Here is an 18,776-nt window from a genome sequence, read left to right on the forward strand (position 1 = left end):
CCAGTGGGCCGGGCACCATGGGCGGTCCACGAGAAAATTTGGGTGGTCCACAGAGCAATGTCGTTTCCCACCCCCCAAAGCAATTAATCCAGGCTGTGTGGGAAACACAAGGCCGCACCCCCCACATGGCCCGCCCACCCGCTGTCTCCAAGCGCAAACCTTACCTTGAGTAGAGCCACGCGAGCTGGGAACTGGAAGGTAAGACCAACGAGGTGGAGGGAGGGACAATCCGCCCCGGGGTGGTTTACTGACGTTGGTGGGAAAGTCGGTCCCGTATTCCAGAGCTGCAGGAGTCACAGGACTGGCCCCTTTGGTCACCCCAGAGCAGCTCCTCCAGTCCATGGCAGGCCGGTGCACCCGGGTGGAGGAGCAGCTACTCCGGGATGACCAAAGGGGCCAGTCCTGTGACTCCTGCAGCTCTGGAATACGGGACCGACCTTCCCACCAACGTCCGCAAGCCACCGTCAGTCAAAATCCGTATTAGTGGTCCGCGGGATTTAAAATTATGAGTGCGGTGGTCCCCGAGGTCCGAAAGGTTGGCAAACCCTGCGCTACTGGACCCAACCCTTCTTCCTTCAACGGAGAAGCTCGTTTTCTCCACCACGCCCACAACCATTGAGTAGACCTTCCGAGCTCTCGTCTCCTTGTAAGTTGCAGAGAAGGAAGGACTCCGTTTGATCTCCTCTTTGCATTCCTTCACACAGTGCTGGAGCTGGTCGGACGGGGACTTTTTGCGCGTTGGGCACCGTCCTCGAAAGGGTCAAGGCGGAAGGAATTCTGGACGTCTTTCAGACGGTGAAGAGCTTGAGGTTACAGAGGCCGCACATGGTGCAAACACTGGTAAGACTCGGCCCGCCAGGGTGTTCTGACCCAAACCTGGTTCCAAGGAAACAAACAACAAACAAGAGATTAAAAGCAAAACCTTTGAATGCTTCTCTGCGAATCCCGTTCTACTTCCCGGTGAAAAGGCTGTTTCAAACTAATAGTCTCTGATAAGAACGAGCCTTGCCAAGGTGGTGCGAGGCTGCCAAGAACACTGGATAAAGTTGCCAAGAAATATTTCAAACCCAAAGAGTCTCCAAACACAAACCAAGGTATTCCGAACGTCCACAAGGCTTGAGTGCAAAAACGTCTTTGCTTCCTGCAAAGAACTCCGGTTTCTCCGCTGGCTTTTATCCCTTATGGAAGGAGCCATCACCTTGCAGCCTTACTGCCGAGTTGCCCGTGCTGCTGCAGCTGCTCTTTCCTTCAAGCAGCCCTGTGCACACGCACCCTGAGCACAGGCTCCTCGGTGACCTCTTCATCGCTGCTGCCAGCCTCCACAATCTCCAAAGGCCGCATTCCCCTCCCTGATGGTCCTGGCCCCATCCCTGCATCAAGTCCTCGCTCTCCCAGAGCTCAGCCGTCCGCACCTGCTGCTGGCGAACCACAGCACAGGGGGGACGGGACCGCGAAGCTTAGTAAAGGTCGTCCTCTACTTACAGTGGTTTCTTTTAGCGACCACATGACATGAGAATATTAGGGCTCCAACAGATCCACCCCCATTCAAATCATAAGTCTCTAGCCGCATCTCTCAAGAGTAAAAAATATTGATTTATTAGGAGTTGACATGTCGGCGTTACCTGGGTGCAGCCGACACTAAGACACATCATTCATTTCCCTCTTGACCCTGGTCTTCCCCCCACTCCCCGGATGTATATTCTCCAATGGGACACATCCATAGTCAAGAGTCATCAATCAGGCTCTCCAGGAATAATCTTGCGCTCCGACAACGTTGGGCTTTTAAGGAATGCACTGTTTTATCCCACTCCCTTTCTGCTGGCCACTAAAAAGACCAAAGAAGTATTTTTTTTAGTTGACACCTTTCCCCATCGACTTAGTTGGCCAGACTCCGGCTGGGAAAGTTGCGAAAGGCAGCCGCATGACTGCAGGATGCTGAAACCGTTGTGGTTGTAGCCCATGCCAGTTGCCACGAACCCCTGGCTGTGGTTATGCTGCCAGAGTCATAAGTGCCAAGAGACCGGTCGTCAGCACCGTCGTAACTTTGAACGGTCGCAAACCGAAAGGTCATAAGTCAAGGACAACCTTGCAAACCTTTCCAGAAATAATTGCTTATTTCGGATCCCCGAAATTAGAAAGATGCTTTAAGTATAGAATGGGATATAGAATATGGAATGGGATAGGAACAGAAATATAGAAATAAATAGAAATAGAAGATGGATAGAATGGAATGGAATGAAGAGTAGAGTAGAATAGAATAGAATAGAATAGAATAGAATAGAATAGAATAGAATAGAATAGAATAGAATAGAATAGAATAGAATAGAATAGAATGCAGAAGAGATAAAATAGAGTGCAGAATAGAATAGAATAGAATAGAATATAAAAAGTAGAATAGAACAGAATAGAATCTTTATTATCACTTTAAATATACACTAATCAGCATACACTGAAAGTTCGTTGCATTCAGCTCTCAAAAGATAACCATTATGCGCACACACACACACACACACACACACGGCAAAGAGAAACATCACAGCCTAGTTCAATTCAATTCTATATATATATAAAAGCGAAATACCTCTCACGCATCATCATAAAATCTCCAGAACCGTAAAGCCTACAAACTTGAAATTAGGCATCTATGTTCCTCTTGGCTTCTAGGTGCTCACTAAGAAAGGATTTTTTCCAAAGACCATCAGAGCATTTAGAGCATTACCTATATTACTATTATTATTATTATTATTATTATTATTATTATTATTATTATTATTATTATTATTAACACGCTCTGATGCTAAGGAGTTCCACTCTCTTTCACCACTTGAAGAGAAATCTCTTCCAAATGCAAAACACAAGCAGAGGAGTTTCAGTCTCAGTTTCACAGCAGCAAGCAGCTTGAGTCCAGAACAGTTGAGCTAAGCCACGCCCAGGCTCCTTGCTGTCTCCTCTTTGCTCACGCAGCAAATACTGTTTCAGTTTCCAAACAGCCCTCAACTCTCTCGCACACCGACAGGACGCTAGCCAGATGAATACCGATGGAGGCTGGTAGGCAGAGGCACAATTTTTCTCCCCCTTATTTTCCTCCCCAAAAAACTAAGCCCGAACCACATGGTTTCGTAGCGAAGTGTAGGTATCGAGCTAGTGTACACATATCCACAGCAGTTAAAAAAAAAAGGAGAATCACGCGAGCTTACCAATATGGCTGGCCTAAGGAATGAAAGCGGTTAGAGAATCTGGAAGTCCCGCCATAGATACTTCAAAACCTCCACCCCGAGGGGAGCCAGAGAAACAGGCCATGAAGGGAGAGGGGACGTCTCTAACGATGCTTCGAGCTCTGAGCGCATAGTCACTTTAGTCGGTGACTTCTCTCTGGGTGAACATGATGACCCAGGGGCGTGACCCTAAAGTAACAAAGTCACAAAAGTAGAATAAATTCCCTTTAATGTCTCCAACTTGGCTCCCAATGTCCAGTTATCCTCAGCTGGAGTTCAAACTCTTCCAAAAACAGTCTATGAAGGGCAGAAATGCAGTCTGAACCCAAAGTAAAGATAATTACTAATTTTTAAAAAAAAAAACTACACAAACCGCTCTGAAGTCATTAACACGGCAGGCCAGGATGATAAATTGCAGTCTTCCCCAAGATAACGCAGCACCCACAGTTGGGAGGACGCCAAAAACCCAGATAAGCCTCGACCGAGATAATGCACGCTTTGCTTCCAGCAAGGAGCTGTGTGCAAATGCCCCACTTACATCCTGTTCCCCCAGCTGCAACTCATGAAAAGGGATCAAGGCCCTTTTCTCTCCCATAAGCCAGTTTGCTCCCTTCTCCGTTCCTCCCTGCGTGCCTTAGGATGAAGAGGGGACGGACTGTGCCCTTCCCCAGTTTCCTCCACAGCCACCAGAGCCACGCTCCCACTCCCCAGTCAGCTGCTCAGCCTCCCCCTCAGAATCAGATTCCCACAGGGGCCCGACAGTGAATTTCCCCCAAAATCTTGGATTCTGGGAAGCTCCCAGGTTCGTCCGAAGATCTTTTGGGGGGGGGGAATCCCCTGGTTTTGTTCCATCACTCACCACCGCTTTCTCTTCTGTCTAATCCCCAGGAACAGTACGAATTCTGCTACAAGGTAGTCCAGGAATATATAGATGCCTTTTCAGATTACGCCAACTTCAAGTGAAGCCGAAAAACTCGCCGGAAGAAAGAACAAGAGTTGCCTTCTTTAATACTTTGTAATATTCTGTTTGTTAATATCCCTATCGCCCCCCCACCCCCCACACACACACACCCCTCTCCCACCCCTCAAATGTGTATATAATCTTAACTGTTCTAGAAGGGTTGGTACCATTAAGATTGCTATTAATGAGCTTTGAAATTTTATATGTAGCAAAAAGTGTTAGATAAAAGAAGGCTGTAGGCACTTTTTCCCACCCCCCACCCGCCCCCAAAGTTGTATTGGGGAATTAAATAGTGTGATATTTGGATGAATATTGTCAGAAAAGGAAAAGAAAAAGGCACCCTTCTCTCGAGAGTTTATGCAGGCTGGTTTCGTTTTGTTTTATTTTGTAAATCTCTTTTTTTTTTCCCCCTTTGAAGGGAGTAAAGCTTTTTAAACACCAAATGAGATTTCTTCCTATCAGCGGTTTCTTTTGAAAAGAAAAAAGTGGCACACCAATAACATTGTTTTTTTTTAAAAAAAAAAAGCCTTTTCCTTTCTCCTCCGTTCCCTGGGAAACCCCTTGAAAGTTTCGTTCTTTTTACGAGTTTTTTTTTTTTTTAAAAAGAGTATTTAGTAGAGATTTTGGTGGACGAAAAATAATATTTTCCCGTTTGCATCCCTTCCCGTAAGTAGTTAAAAGTGTGGAACCTCTGATGCTCTTTGGGATTCAGGCTGGATGTTCTCGACTTGATGTTACAAAACCTAGAATAACAGGGAATTCCGGCAGTTAAAAAAGTCCCCCTACCTGGAAAATTGCCATACAAATGAATTTATAATAAGCAGGGTGGAAGATAATACATAAGAGTTTGTAATATGCCAGCATCACCTTTTAGGAGGGATCAGTGGCATAAGAATGTAAGAAATAAACTAGAATAACAGAAGAAGAGAGTTGGAATGGACCTTGGAGGTCATCTAGTCCAACCCCCTGCCTAGGCAGGAAACCCTACACCACTTCGGACAAAATGGTTATCCAACATCTTTTTAAAAACTTCCAGCGTTGGAGCATTTACAATTTCTGGAGGCAATTTGTTCTACTGATTCATTGTTCTCATTTTCAGGAAATTCCTGCTTAGTTCGAAAGGTCGCTTCTCTCCTGGATGAGTTTCCGTCCGTTGCGTCTTGTCCTGCCTTCTTCAGGGGCTTTGGAGAATATAAATTTATAATAAGCGGAGTGGGGGGGTGGGGTGGGGGGAATGATATACATAGAGTTTGTAATCCACCCAGTCACTTTGTAGGAGCAGCATAGGAATGTAATAAATGAAATGTAATAACAGAAGATGAGAGCTGGAAGGGATCGCCGAGGTCTTCTAGTCCAACCCCCAGTTCAAGCAAGCGACCCAATACCATTCTGGACACACCTGGCTGTCCAGTCTCTTCTTTTAAAAACTTCCAGGGTTGAAGCGCCCACAACTTCTGGAGACAGGTCAAGAATCCACTGGTTGATTGTCCTTCCTGTCAGGAAATTGCTCCTTAGTTCTGAGTTCGAAATTTGGAGAGTTGAGGATCCCAGCTATGATGGAGTAGACGCTCCATTTTGGGGGAGCGGGGGTGGTGGACCATCTACAAAGGTTCCCTCTTTAAGATCTGGCACATCTGGATATCTCCTTGGTTTCTTTATTGACTGGCAGGTTTTCCAGCGTGATTCTCTTGGATGCTGAAAATACTATAATCTAAACTCTTTTTCCTTTCGAACTTATCTGCTTTGTACAGTGGCCTGACCGCCATTTTGGCTTGTGTGTTGCTTGTTTCACTTGGTTTTTGACACGTTGCGCCGTTTTTGGCTGATATGTACCCCTGGTTGACTTCCACCTCCTCATCCTTCCCTGCGTAGGCATCGTGAGCAGAAACACACACACGTCCCAAATTTGCAGCTCCCTAAACTTCACCCAAAGAGTTTTGATTATTATTAATTATATTTCCCCCTCTTGTATTTGGGCTTGTCACTCCTCCTCCCTGTGTAGAAAGATCCCGGTTTCCAGAAGTTTTAACTACAAGTCTTCTATAGCGTTTTCTCCGCGCGAGTGAACTCTTTTTTCTTGCACTTCCCACACCTTAACAGCCCCGAGTTGTCCTTCGTAACGTGGATTGTTCCAAATAGCCTGGGATTTGCGGCTTCCCGAAATTTTCTGGGACTCCGTTTGGGAAAAACTGTTTTGAGGCCTCTTCAGCTTCCTTCTCTTGGACGGCTGCGGTCAGCAGGCCTCCCTCGCTCTACTTGGCACAAAGCGATCCGTGCTGTAAAAATTGGATTTATTTAATTTTTTTTTTTTCACGAAAATTTAAAAAAGCCAGCAGGGTCTCATTGGATTGGAAAAAGGAAGAGGACGTGGAAGGAAAAGACGAAAGAACCTTTTCGTGAAAACAGATATATATATATTTTTTCCTCCCAATCTGGATTATCTTCCTGCCTCTTCATTCTTCTACTTTGGAAGCGCAGCTTTCTGCATTTAGAAGGCTGCGTTCCTTTTTAAAAAAAAAAAATTCACTGAAAATGACACAAAAAGGGGAAAGAAAAGTCTTTAAAAATGGCATAATAGGAATACTATGTAAAACGGCTAGCCAAAGACTGCAGCGTCGCCCTGAAATCTGTCGAGACGAAGTTCTCAAAATCTCACCAAAAATCTACCGTCACCTCCCCCCGCCAAAAAATGGGATCAGATGCTTTGAATCTGCTCTTCTGCCCCCCTCCTCCCTTCAATCTGAAATAAATACCTTCATTTGAACATTGGCTGGGCCCTCAGGCTAACTATCACTTTTGAGGTCAACAGTGCTTAAAAGGCTGTTTCAAACTAATGGTCTCTGATAAGAAGGAGCCTTGCCAAGGTGGTGCGAGGCTGCCAAGAACACGAGATAAAGTTGCCAAGAAATATTTCAAACAGAAAGAGTCTCCAAACACCAACCAAGATAATCCAAACGTCCACAAGGCTCGAGTGCAAAACGCCTTTGCTTCCTGCAAAGAACTCCAGTTTCTCCGCTGGCTTCTATCTCTTAAGGGAGGAGCCATTACCTTGCAGCCTTACTGCCGAGTCACCTGTGCTGCTGCAGCTGCTCTTTCCTTCAAGCAGCCCTGCGTGCATGCTCACTGGGCACAGGCTCCTCGGGGGACTCTTCCTCACTGCTGCCAGCCTCCACCATCTCCGAAGGCCGCATTCCCCTCCCTGAGGGTCCTGGCCCCATCCCTGCATCCTACACAGGCCCCTCATCCGAGTCCTCGCTCTCCGAGACCTCAGCCGTCCGTACCTGCTGCTGGTGAAGCACAACACCACCTTAGGATGACTTCTCCCATGGACCTTGGTGGCCGGCAAGGATCTTCTGGTGCTGAAGGAATGTGTAGCCCAGCCTTTTGTTCTTCTCACAATCCTGGAAAGAGGGAATGAGTCTTTCATCTACTGAGAGATGAAACCAGAGTTAAAACAGATACCACAGTGATACTACTGCACAATAACAAAGTAGGGATCGACCGTACATGAAGACAAAGGTATCTTCATTTGTGGACCTTAACCATTGGGGTTTGTTCCTTCTCCCTTTGGGAGCGGTGGGCCAGGACCTACGTGCCCCGATACCTTTTGGAGGAGGCCCTTCCTACCCACCCCAATCTAGAGTTTAAATTCTCTCTTTTTTCCCCCTCCTTTTTCCTCCCCCCTCTCTTTTTAGAAGCATACTATCCATTGCAACTCCTTCTAGGACTTGTCCAAGGGCCGTTACTTAGAAAGGAAATAAATTTTGGGAGGCTACGGACATGCAGCGAGGAAGTGCCTGCCCAAAGAACCTCTTTCCCGTTTAGTTCATCCTTTCTTCGTTGCATTTCCCCCACGCGTTCCTTCCATTCCTTCGACCAGCAGCCATTCAGAATTGAGCCATCTCTCCTTCCTTCCTTCCTTCCTTCCTTCCTTCCTATCTTCCCTCCCTCCCTTTCTCTCTGTCTCCTCCCTCCCTTCTTTCCCTCCCTGTCTCCTTCCTTCCTTCCTTCCTTCCTTCCTTCCTCACTATAACTCTGCATGAGTCCATGTACTTTGTTCATTTTCCTTCCTTCCTTCCCTTCTTCCCTGTCTCCTTCCTTCCCTTCTCCTTCCTTCCTTCCTTCCTTCCTTCCTTCCTTCCTTCCCTTCTTCCCTGTCTCCTTCCTTCCTTCTTCCTTTCCTTCCTTCCTTCCTTCCTTCCTTCCTTTCCTTCCTTCCTTCCCTTCTTCCCTGTCTCCTTCCTTCCCTTCCCTTCCTTCCTTCCTTCCTTCCTTCCTTCCTTCCTTCCTTCCTTCCTTCCTTCCTTCCTTCCTTCCTTCCTTCCCCTTCTTCCCTGTCTCCTTCCTTCCCTTCCCTTTCCTTCCTTCCTTCCTTCCTTCCTTCCCTTCTTCCCTGTCTCCTTCCTTCCCTTCCCTTTCCTTCCTTCCTCCCTCCCTTCCTTCCTTCCTTCCTTCCTTCCCTTCTTCCCTGTCTCCTTCCTTCCTTCCTTCCCTTTCCTTCCTTCCTTCCTTCCTTCCTTCCTTCCTTCCTTCCTTCCTTCCTTCCATCCATCCATCCATCCATCCATCTAGCCTTCTCATCATTCTCTTTTAAGGGCAACACACACACAAAAAAAACTGGTTGAGTTTGTACCAGTTTATCCATAATTCCTCTTTTCCTCTCCTTTCCTCACCCCTCTTTCAAAAACAGAATGCATCAAAAAAAAAATATTTCCCCGTTTCCTCTTTAACACAGGCGCGCTCTCTGCTTGGAGGATCCTCAACTCATTTCTTTTTTCTTGTCCTGTTTTTCTCTTCCTTCTTCCTCCGATGCCTCCAGGCCCGTCACGGAGCTCGCATTTGGTGAAGTAGTGGACAATCGACAATTGTCTGTGCTGCAATGCTCCAGAGTGACAGTGGGGGGCACCAAAGAGTAAATTTGGATGGTTTGAATCCCTCCATCGCTCCCTGGTGGCGATTTATATTTCAACCAGCCCAGCTAGGTCTTTTTAAAGTATTTCTCCATCCTTTGGCAACTTTGAGATGGGTGGACTTCCAACTCCCAGAATTCCCAAGCAGGCAGGGCTGATCTTCCTGGATCTCAAAAGTAGCGAACTATCAAATAAAAGTCTCACGCTACATGAGATATTGGCGTAGGGAACTCCCCCCCCCCTTTGTGGGCTGGTCCATCTCAAAGGACACTGTCTGGGGAATTCTGGGAGTTGAAGTCAGAATAGCAAGAGTTGGAAGGACCCTCGAAGGTCTTCTAGTCCAACCCCTGCTCAAACAGGAAACCCACAGATCCTGGCTGGAGAATTCTGGGAGTTGAAGTCCACCTGTCTTGAGTTATTCCTAAGGAAAACTCCCACGGGCATCAAGATGGAAGATTTTTTTCCTCCTCCTCCTCCTCCTCCTTTTTTTCCTTCTTCTACCCACCCTGGTTCGGCCGAAACGGTAGTTTTTTAAAAAGCCTCCAACGATCAGCTGAGAGGAGGAAGAAAAAAAACCAGGCCTAAGCCGGTGTGGGGAAAGCCGCACACGCAGGTTTGGTGCACGGCACGCACACGATCCCCGATCCGGTAGTGTGGAAGAGGTAGGCTCCGACGGCTGGTTCAGCTGCCCCGTGGGATTCCTCTCTTCGTGACGCGGGCTGGGTGCCCCTCAAGCGGAGAGAAGGATCCGAGGCGCTACCATGAGGGATGGAGAGCCCTCTTCTCCTTCCTGGGTTTGGCGCCTTCCAGACGGGGCCCATCTCAAACTGGGAGATCGAGCAGCCTTGGGAAGGCGCCAACTGGACCAGCGGCTCTGAATCTGAAGACGTCAGGAGGTGGTCAAGTTTGGGAGGAGATCCTAGACCCTCCCGCTCTTCCCTAGCCGAAGCATCTGGAGTGAAGCACCTGGAAGTTCGTGCCAGTCTAAGAGAACCAGGGCTGATCTTACCAGATCACCAAAATGGCTCAGTAAAAAAATAATAATAATAATAATAAGATTCTCATGGTCCATCCGGTGTGGGATGTGAAAGAGGCCTTGGGAGAGAAAGTCCGCGCTGGTACATCGCACACAACAAGAGGTTCACGCTGTTACTGAAACCTGGAGCAAATTAGTAGGAGTCTCTGATGTTCTCTGAAATGGGTAGTTTCCGTGAAGGCGTTTCCTGACCCAACTAGGTAACATCAACAGGGCTCAGTGAGGAATGTGGTCTGCTGCTAGTTGATATAAAAGCGGTTTGCTCTTGTCAGTGTTGATGGGAGCGTTGTTTTCATCTTGGTAATTCCTTGATTAAGCCGTTTACTGTTTGATTTGGAAGTTCCACCTACCAAGTTCCATTAACCCTATCAAAGAACTACTGAAGAGAGCAAACCCCACTCCCTTCTAGCCCTGATAATATTACCTAGCTGGGTCACGAAATGTCTGCAAGAATGCAACCAAGTTTTGAGAGCACCAAAAAACCCCACAATCGGCCTCTTCCTCCACCTCCTCCTCTTCCTCTTCCTCCTCCTCCTCCTCCTCCTCCTCCTCCTCCTCACACCCCAGTCCCATCTGGCACTGATGATGTTACCTAGTTGGGTCACGAAATGTCTGCAAGAATGCAACCAAATTTAGAAAGCACCAAAGACCCCACATTCGGCCTCCTTCTCCTCCTCCTCCTCCTCCTCCTCTTCCTCCTCTTCCATACACCGCACTCCCTTCTGGCACTGATGACGTTACCTAGTTGGGTCATGAAATGTCTGCAAGAAAGCCACCAAGCTCAGAGAGCCCCAAGGACTCCTAATTTCAACCCTGAGCTACAAATATTCTCATTCCTTTGAGCAACTTATTAGTGGAATCCTGGCTACCCTATATACACGCATCTCTCCAATCCTAAAGCTACACATTATAAACAGATTGTGGTGTCAGTAAGGCTGATAGACAGCCACTTTTGTCTCGCTTTCGTTCTCTTGTTGGGCTTGCCGTTGGAGGAGGTATCGTAGCTGCCTTAACCAGAGGGGTCAAGCTTTGTGCCAAAACTGAGTCTCTTGTCCCCCGCCATCCCCCGGAATATGCCAAGGCAGTCCGCGCAAATTGTGTCTCCCTTCCGTTTCTCTCTGTAATTGTAATTCTTCTCTGCCTCATTCCAAATGTCTTAATATCTTGTATTTATTTTTGTTGACCAAGTAAATGCTTTTCTTTTTATTTTTTAACTGGGCTGGTTCTTTCTTCTACCACCACGCAAATAAGTTCACGCACGTAATCCTCCTCGGGTTAATGACCACCATCAAGTCCAGACTTTCCTCCGTAAAGCGAGACATTGGTGAGCCTTGCTCCATTTTCACAACCTTTTTGGCCACTGTTAAGCGAACACGGCCATTTGTTCTGACCAAGACCTAGACCATAATTATGCCCACGCTTCTTTTGAAAAACAAGTCTTGTTTTATTGCAACGCTGGGAATTATTTTCATTCCCAGCCGGTAATGAATCTGAAAACAGTCCCTCGAGATCAGCACCCACCTTTCTTCCCTGTGAAGTGCTGCCAATAACAAAAGTGTCCAATGAACTAGGGAAAAAAACAACCGAAATACAAAGAGCTTCAAGAATTAACCTGAACGACTTTGCTTCCTGCAAAGGTTTCCTCATCTTGGCCTGACTTTTATCCCTTAGGCGAGGGGCAATCACCTCCCAGCCTTACTCCCGAGTCTCCCCTTTTGTCTCAGCTGCTCTCGCCTCTGGCAGCTCTGCACATACGCGCACTGGGAACAGGCTCCCCTGGTTCCTCTTTCTCGCTGCTTCCAGACTCCAGAGGCTCCGGAGTTAGCACCCCAATCCCAGATGGTCCTGGCCAAACTGGTTCCTGTTCTTCCCACTGTCCGATTCCGCTGCCGTCTGCACCGGCTACCGGCGAACCACAACACCGTTGTCCATGGGCAGCGAGGTGGTTCCGTGAATCGGCCTTTCCCATTGTCCGAAGACCTCAAAAGGGATTCCAGTCATAAATGTGAACCGGTTGCCAAGCTTAGAGAGCACCAAAGACCCCACAGTTGGCTTCTTCCTCCTCCTCTTCCACACACCCTACTCCCTTCTAGAATTTGGATGATGTGACCCTGGGGAATTTTGCAAGGGGTCGTAAGGGTTGAAAAACGGCCACAAGATGCCCATGCCGTCATAACTCTGAACGGTCACTAAACAAACAGTTGTAAGTCCAGGCCTACCTATGTTGGAGGGTGGGTTCGAACACAACCATTGGGGGAGGGAACCAACTCTAGATTGCCCTTGGATGCTCTCAGGGCCTTCTTTGCATTTCCGTCTTCCAATCAAGACGTTCCTTTAATCGATGGATGATGGATTAAGTTGAATTTAGAAGCCCTTCTCCGTGTGTGGGTTTCCAACAGAGACTGGTTTAATCATGGCTAGATACTTGGTAAGGAACGCTTGTCCTGCTTCCTGGACAGAGAGGTGACAAAACAGCCCATTCTAAGTAGCACATCTTGGCTTATTTGAAGACACACAAACAAAAAGTCCTTGATATGTTTTAGACATAACTGGAGGCCAAGCCAATGGGTGACCACGTACTAGCTTTATGGGCACAACAGACCCAGTTTGGTCTACTGGTAAAGGCACCAGGCTAGAAACCAGGCGATGGTGAGTTCTAGTCTCGCCTTAGGCATGATAGTTGGCTGGGTGACTTTGGGCCAATCACCAGGAGATAGTGAGTTCTAGTCCCGCCTTAGGCATGAAAGCCAGCTGGGTGACTGGGCCAATCACCAGGAGACGGTGAGTTCTAGTCCCGCCTTAGGCATGAAAGCCAGCTGGGTGACTGGGCCAATCACCAGGAGACAGTGAGTTCTAGTCCCACCTTAGGCATGAAAGCTGGTTGGGTGTCTTTGAGCCAATCACCAGGAGACGGGGAGTTCTAGTCCCACCTTAGGAATGAAAGCCAGCTGGGTGACTGGGCCAATCACCAGGAGACAGTGAGTTCTAGTCTCGCCTTAGGCATGAAAGCTGGCTGGGTGACTTTGAGCCAATCACCAGAAGACGGTGAGTTCTAGTCCCGCCTTAGCTGTGAAAGCCGGTTGGATAACTTTGAGCCAATGACTGGGAGACAGTGAGTTCAAGTCCCAGTTAAAAGCCGGCTGGGTGACTTTGGAACAAGGACCAGGTGATGGTGAGTTCTAGTCCTACCTCAAGCATGAAAGGCAGCTGGGGCACTTTGGGCCAATCCAAGCACTTGGTCCAGACATCAGGGTTGTGACAAATGCTCTGATCAAATTATGAGCCTCGAGCCAAAGTTCAAAGGAAATCCAATTATTTATTAGGAGCAACATGTCAGGCACTTATCCTAAGGAAGCCAGCTCTGATTCACATAATTTACGGTGCACCTATGCGTCTCCCCTCCTCCTGTGGGTGTGTCATAAATCACATTCTCCAACTGGAGCAGCATCATGGCTGGTGTGTCATAAATCACGTTCTCCAACAGAGGACTTTCGTGGGGCTCTACAGGTCACGCCCCTCCAATTGGATCGGTAACCTGGGATACCGCCTTGGTCAAATATGTGCGTGGAACGTACTTCCAGTTTTGATTGACTTGCTGCTCCTTCACGTCTCCCCACCCGCACCCCATGGCAACTCGAAAGGAGTCCAGGAATGCTTTACAAGTTGTCACACGGCCTCCCTCACAGCCTGAGGTTGAGATGCAGAGCTCTCACCGAAGGCTAAAAGGATGGAGGCCTACCAAACTTCATGAGGCAAAGAGTTCCATGGGCCACAGAAAAGCCACCCTTCCTAGCTTCCCAACTGATGGTGATATTTAGGAGAGCCAGGATTGTGTCTGTTAGGGATACACCCTAGCAGAATCTGCACGGTAGTCAGGCAGGCAGGCAAAATATGTGAGATAAACGTTTTTGTAGCTTACACTCAGTAAAACAGATACACCGTGCTAGTTAAATAGTTTTATTCCAGTAAGAGTTATAGCATAGTCAAACAGTCCATATATCATTCACTAATTCAGTCCGTCCGGGGATTATTCAGTTGCAAAGTCCAGTGTCGAAAAAAAGAGGTCAGTAAACTTACAAATATCAGTCCAGTAATATATCTCCTCGCAGTAGAGATACGAAGAAGTCAAACCTCCTTTCTTCCTTCAGCAACTCAGCAGTAGGGAAAAACACACAGTTAGCAAACCATCAATCCATCAAAACCAGCAATCATCAGGAATCGTCAGATTCTCTTGCTCCCTCTTATGGCGGTTTCACACCGCACCCAAAATTACATGCTTTGCAGTTTAAAGTGATACACACTTAAACTTACTATCATAGTTTATATATATTATTTTACCCAACTACGTTAGGTAACCTTGTTATTCCTAACAGTGTCCATCCAATCTGATCTAGTAGGACAGGTGGATGTCCTTAGGGGAAGATGGTCCTGCAGATAACCTGGCTGGCTCTGTGCCATACAAGGTTTTAAAGGTAAGGACTAGCACCTTGAATTGCACACACACACAAAAAAACCCTGAAAGTTAGTGCAGCTCACAACAGGTGTGAGATGGATAAACCTAGAGACCCCCACTACAGGCAGACCTGACTTGTGACCACAATTCAGCCCGACATTTCTTGCTGCTAAGCAGGACCGTTGTTAAGTGAGTTTTACCCCATTTTACGACTCCTTTTTGCCACCGTTGTTAAATAAATCCCTGCAGTTAAGTTAGCACCACGGTTGCTAAGTGAATTTGGCTTCCCTGTTGACTTTGCTTGTCCGAAGGTTGACTATTTATGACCACTGCAATCGTCATAAAGAGGAGTCAATGGCCAGGCATCTGAATTTGGATCACGTGACCACAGGAATCTTACAATGGTCGTAAGTGCGAGAAAAGGTCATAAGCCCCCCCTTTTTTAAGAGCCAGTGTAACTTCAAACAGTCACTGTGAACTGTTGTAAGTTGAGGACTACCTATAGTATCTACACTGCTGCATCCTGTACCAGTTGAACTCCCCCCACCCAGGCAGCCTTCAAGGGCAGCCCCACATTACAGTAATCCAGACAGGAGGTAACCAAGGTGTTAGAAAAGGAAAGAGTAAGAGGAGTGGGAAAAACATGGAATATAAATTATAAGACAACAAAATCGGCAGCCTATAAGAAAATCAATATAAAACGTTTTACCGCTGGCATTTGGCACCCTCAAGATTGACTAAAATTTACCCTAACTTAGATCCAAAATGCTGGAAATGCGGACAAAAACCAAGGTACCTTCTATCACACGTGGTGGTTATGCCCTGAAGCGAAAAAATAAGTGGAAGAAAATACAAAAATGGATACAGGATTTAATTGGAAATCAGATAGAATGTACCCCAGAATTATTCCTCTTAGGGGTAATTAAAGGTATATATAATAAAAGGATAACACATTTGATGCCACATATAACAACAGCAGCCAGAATGGCCTTTTTTTTGCAATGCTGGAAGAAATAACACATACCATCCAAAGGCCTAGTGATCCAAACAGTTATCAAGTGTGCGGAAATGGATAGGATGACTGTAGAATTAGAAGGAAAAGAAGATTCTGAATTTTGCGCAATATGGGGAAAGCGGTATGACTGGATTGAGGAATGAAAGAAGAAAAGGAAATATATAGTTGTAAAAAGTATGGAAATAGAACATATAGACAATATTGATGTGTAATGTAGTTGTACAAAAATGTGCCGCAGTACTGTTTATTATTGATTGAGACATGTAAAAGAAAAAAGAAAAACCAGTAAAAATTATTTTTTTTTAAAAAAAAGGATAGGAAAGAGACCTGAGACATGAGGCACCCCACAAATTAGAGGCTTTGGGCTGACCCTCTCTTCCCAATCAACCCACCCCAGAAGGTGGAGAACCTATACAATGCTGCCACCCACCCACAACTCCCCAAACTGGTCCCGAAGGATGCCACGTCCAATGCTCCTGAAGACCCCTGAAAGGTCAAGAAGACCAAGGATGAATGCTCACCCCATCCAAAGCTCCTCAAGACCCCCTAAGAGGTCTGTGATGACCTGGGGCATGGCACAAAGACAACGCAGAATAATAAGTAGGGGTCTCTTTATTTGCTCCAATTTTGTCCCCAATGTACCGGTTACTTTCCGGTCTGGAGAAAAACTCTCCCAGGAACCTGCAACAGCCTTTGACTACAGATATTCCAGTCCAAAATTTTATAAACAGAAAACTTTAAACTATAAATCCATCAAGCCAAAATAAGGAGCTCCTGAAGTGAAGTAACACGGCAGTGAATCAAACCAGTTGGGAGGATGCCAGGAACTCACATAACAGCAGCCAAAATGAGATTAAACTCAACATTTGTTCCCGACAAACGCCCCTCCCAAACTGCCTCTCCTTTAAACTCCATCCCCAGGTGTGCCTAGTGAAGGGAATCAGGGCCCTTTCCTCCCCCGTAAGCCACACAACCCACGTTGCTCCCTTCTCCGTTCCTCCCTGCGTGCCCTAGGATGAAGAGGGGGTGGGCCTGGGTCTTCCTCTGAACTCCCTCTCCCCTTGTTCTACCTCTCCCCTGCTCTGCCCAGCCGTATTCAGACTCCAATGGGGGGGCATGACAAGGTCAAGAAGACCAAGGATGGATGCACCACCCCATCCCGTTCCCGCCAGAGGTCATCCATCAGCACCATCAAGGCCAATCCCGGCTCCAACGTTGTGTTTTGTCCCGTGACAAAAACTTCAGCAACAGATTTCGCAAAACAAAACACGTCTCCCTCAGAATGAGCTCCAGCCTCAGGTGGCTCCTTTTTGCAAGGTGAAAGGGCTCCTTGTCTGTCTGGCTGGTATTTGTTTATCCCTTCTATCCCATCCTCCTCGGCTGATGAGACAGCGGAACGGTGAGGCAGGAGAAATGACGCGCTTCTTGACACCCGACCTCCTGACATGCCATCTGTTTGGGTAGCTGTGTTTGCTTTGAAATAAATAAACGCACAATTTCAGAAGAAACCAGACGGGATGAGATTAAATTAGCCCTTGGCCTTGCTTAATGTTAGATTTGCAAGCTTTCCACTGCGGAGGGAGCGAAGGATGACCAGTAGACGACGCTTCCTGTTTTTGTAAACATTTCCTCACCCCTCCCTTTCGATCATCCTTAAAACATCAAGAAGTTCTAATTTGTTGCTGTTACCCTAAACAGCCATTTTGCATTCAGAAATACGCCTCCATCTCAGTGGTAGGATTCAAATTTTTTTTACTACCGGTTCTGTGGGCGTGGCTTGGGCGTGGCCGAGAAAGGATGTACTGCTAAATCCCCCTCCCCTCCGCACCCCACTAACCTGTTTTCCAGCTCCATTCTCCTTGTGCAGGGCAACCAAAGGAGACCCAGCCGATCAGCTGGGACTCCATGGGAGGCAGAGAAGAGATGGGGCTGGCGGGGCCAGTCAGATAACAGATAACAGATTAATAAGAGTTGGAAGGGGCCTTGTAGGTCATCTAGTCCAACCCCCTGCCCAAGCGGGAGACCCTACACCATTTCTGACAAAGGGCAGTCCAATCTCTTCTTGAAAGTCTCAAGTAATGACGCTCCCACAGAGGTGGGATTTGCAGGGTTCTCCGGACTACTCAGTATTTCTGCTACCAGTTCTCGAGAACCGGTCCAGACCAGCTGAATACCACCTCTGATCCGTTTCCAGTTTTCAACTGGCCATTAATGGCTCTGTTTGCATTTGTAGGGAGGTTTTGTTGCCTCAGACTGAACACAGATCTAAGCAGCTCTGAGGCCAAAGCGTGAATTTCAGTTCACAAAAGTTCCTTCTCTTCCGGGGGCTTCTAGCTCTAAACTTTAGACAATCCAGATGCTGCTCTCAACTTGGATGTTGGCTGCAGCTGAAGGATGTTCGAATTGCAGCATTGAAAGAAAACCAGCGGTCCCGATCTGTGTTAGAGCATATTTTAGCTTTCCCAGGTGATGATTACTAGAGGTTGGATCTTCACTAAAACAGCCTTATGTGGCATGTCCATCTTTCGGCCCAGATGTATTTTTATATATTTATTTTAAAAACAGCTGGAGTCTTAAAAGAACACCCAATGTCTCTGTTCTCAGAAAAAAATATTGCAAGTTTCTCTCTACCTGTCTGCCTCATCTATCTGTCTGTCTGTCTATCTATCTATCTATCTATCTATCTATCTATCTATCTATCTATCTATCTATCATCTATCTTATCTATCACCTATCTAGCTATATAGAATAGAATAGAATAGAATAGAATAGAATAGAATAGAATAGAATAGAATAAATATTGGAAGGAATAGAATAGAATAGAATAGAATAGAATAGAATAGAATAGAATAGAATAGAATAGAATAGAATAGAATAGAATAGAACAGAATAAATATTGGAAGAAATAGAATAGAGTAGAGTAGAGTAGAATAGAATAGAATAGAATAGAATAGAATAGAATAAATATTGGAAGGAATAGAATAGAGTAGAGTAGAGTAGAATAGAATAGAATAGAATAGAATAGAATAGAATAGAATAGAATAGAATAAATATTGGAAGGAATAGAAGAGAATAGAATAGAATAGAATAGAATAGAATAGAATAGAATAGAATAGAATAGAATAAATATTGGAAGGAATAGAATAGAGTAGAGTAGAGTAGAGTAGAGTAGAGTAGAGTAGAGTA

At 46.4% G+C, this 18,776-nt stretch overlaps 1 protein-coding gene across 3 annotated transcripts in view; it reads left to right on the forward strand.

The window, feature by feature from the left end:
- PTPRA (protein tyrosine phosphatase receptor type A) overlaps window positions 1-11,336 on the forward strand; it is a 127,218-nt gene extending 115,882 nt beyond the window's left edge. For all 3 annotated transcript variants that reach the window (XM_087935668.1, XM_087935669.1, XM_087935670.1), the window contains 2 exons: window positions 705-840; window positions 4,104-11,336. In XM_087935668.1, coding sequence (XP_087791794.1) covers window positions 705-840; window positions 4,104-4,178 — 211 coding nt within the window. In that variant the 3' untranslated portion in view covers window positions 4,179-11,336. The remainder of the gene's footprint in view (window positions 1-704; window positions 841-4,103) is intronic.
- The last annotated feature ends 7,440 nt before the right edge of the window (window positions 11,337-18,776 follow it).

Source organism: Pseudonaja textilis, chromosome 6 (assembly GCF_049901715.1).
Source record: "Pseudonaja textilis isolate UNSWEBS1 chromosome 6, rPseTex1.2, whole genome shotgun sequence".
NCBI lineage: Eukaryota > Metazoa > Chordata > Lepidosauria > Squamata > Elapidae > Pseudonaja > Pseudonaja textilis.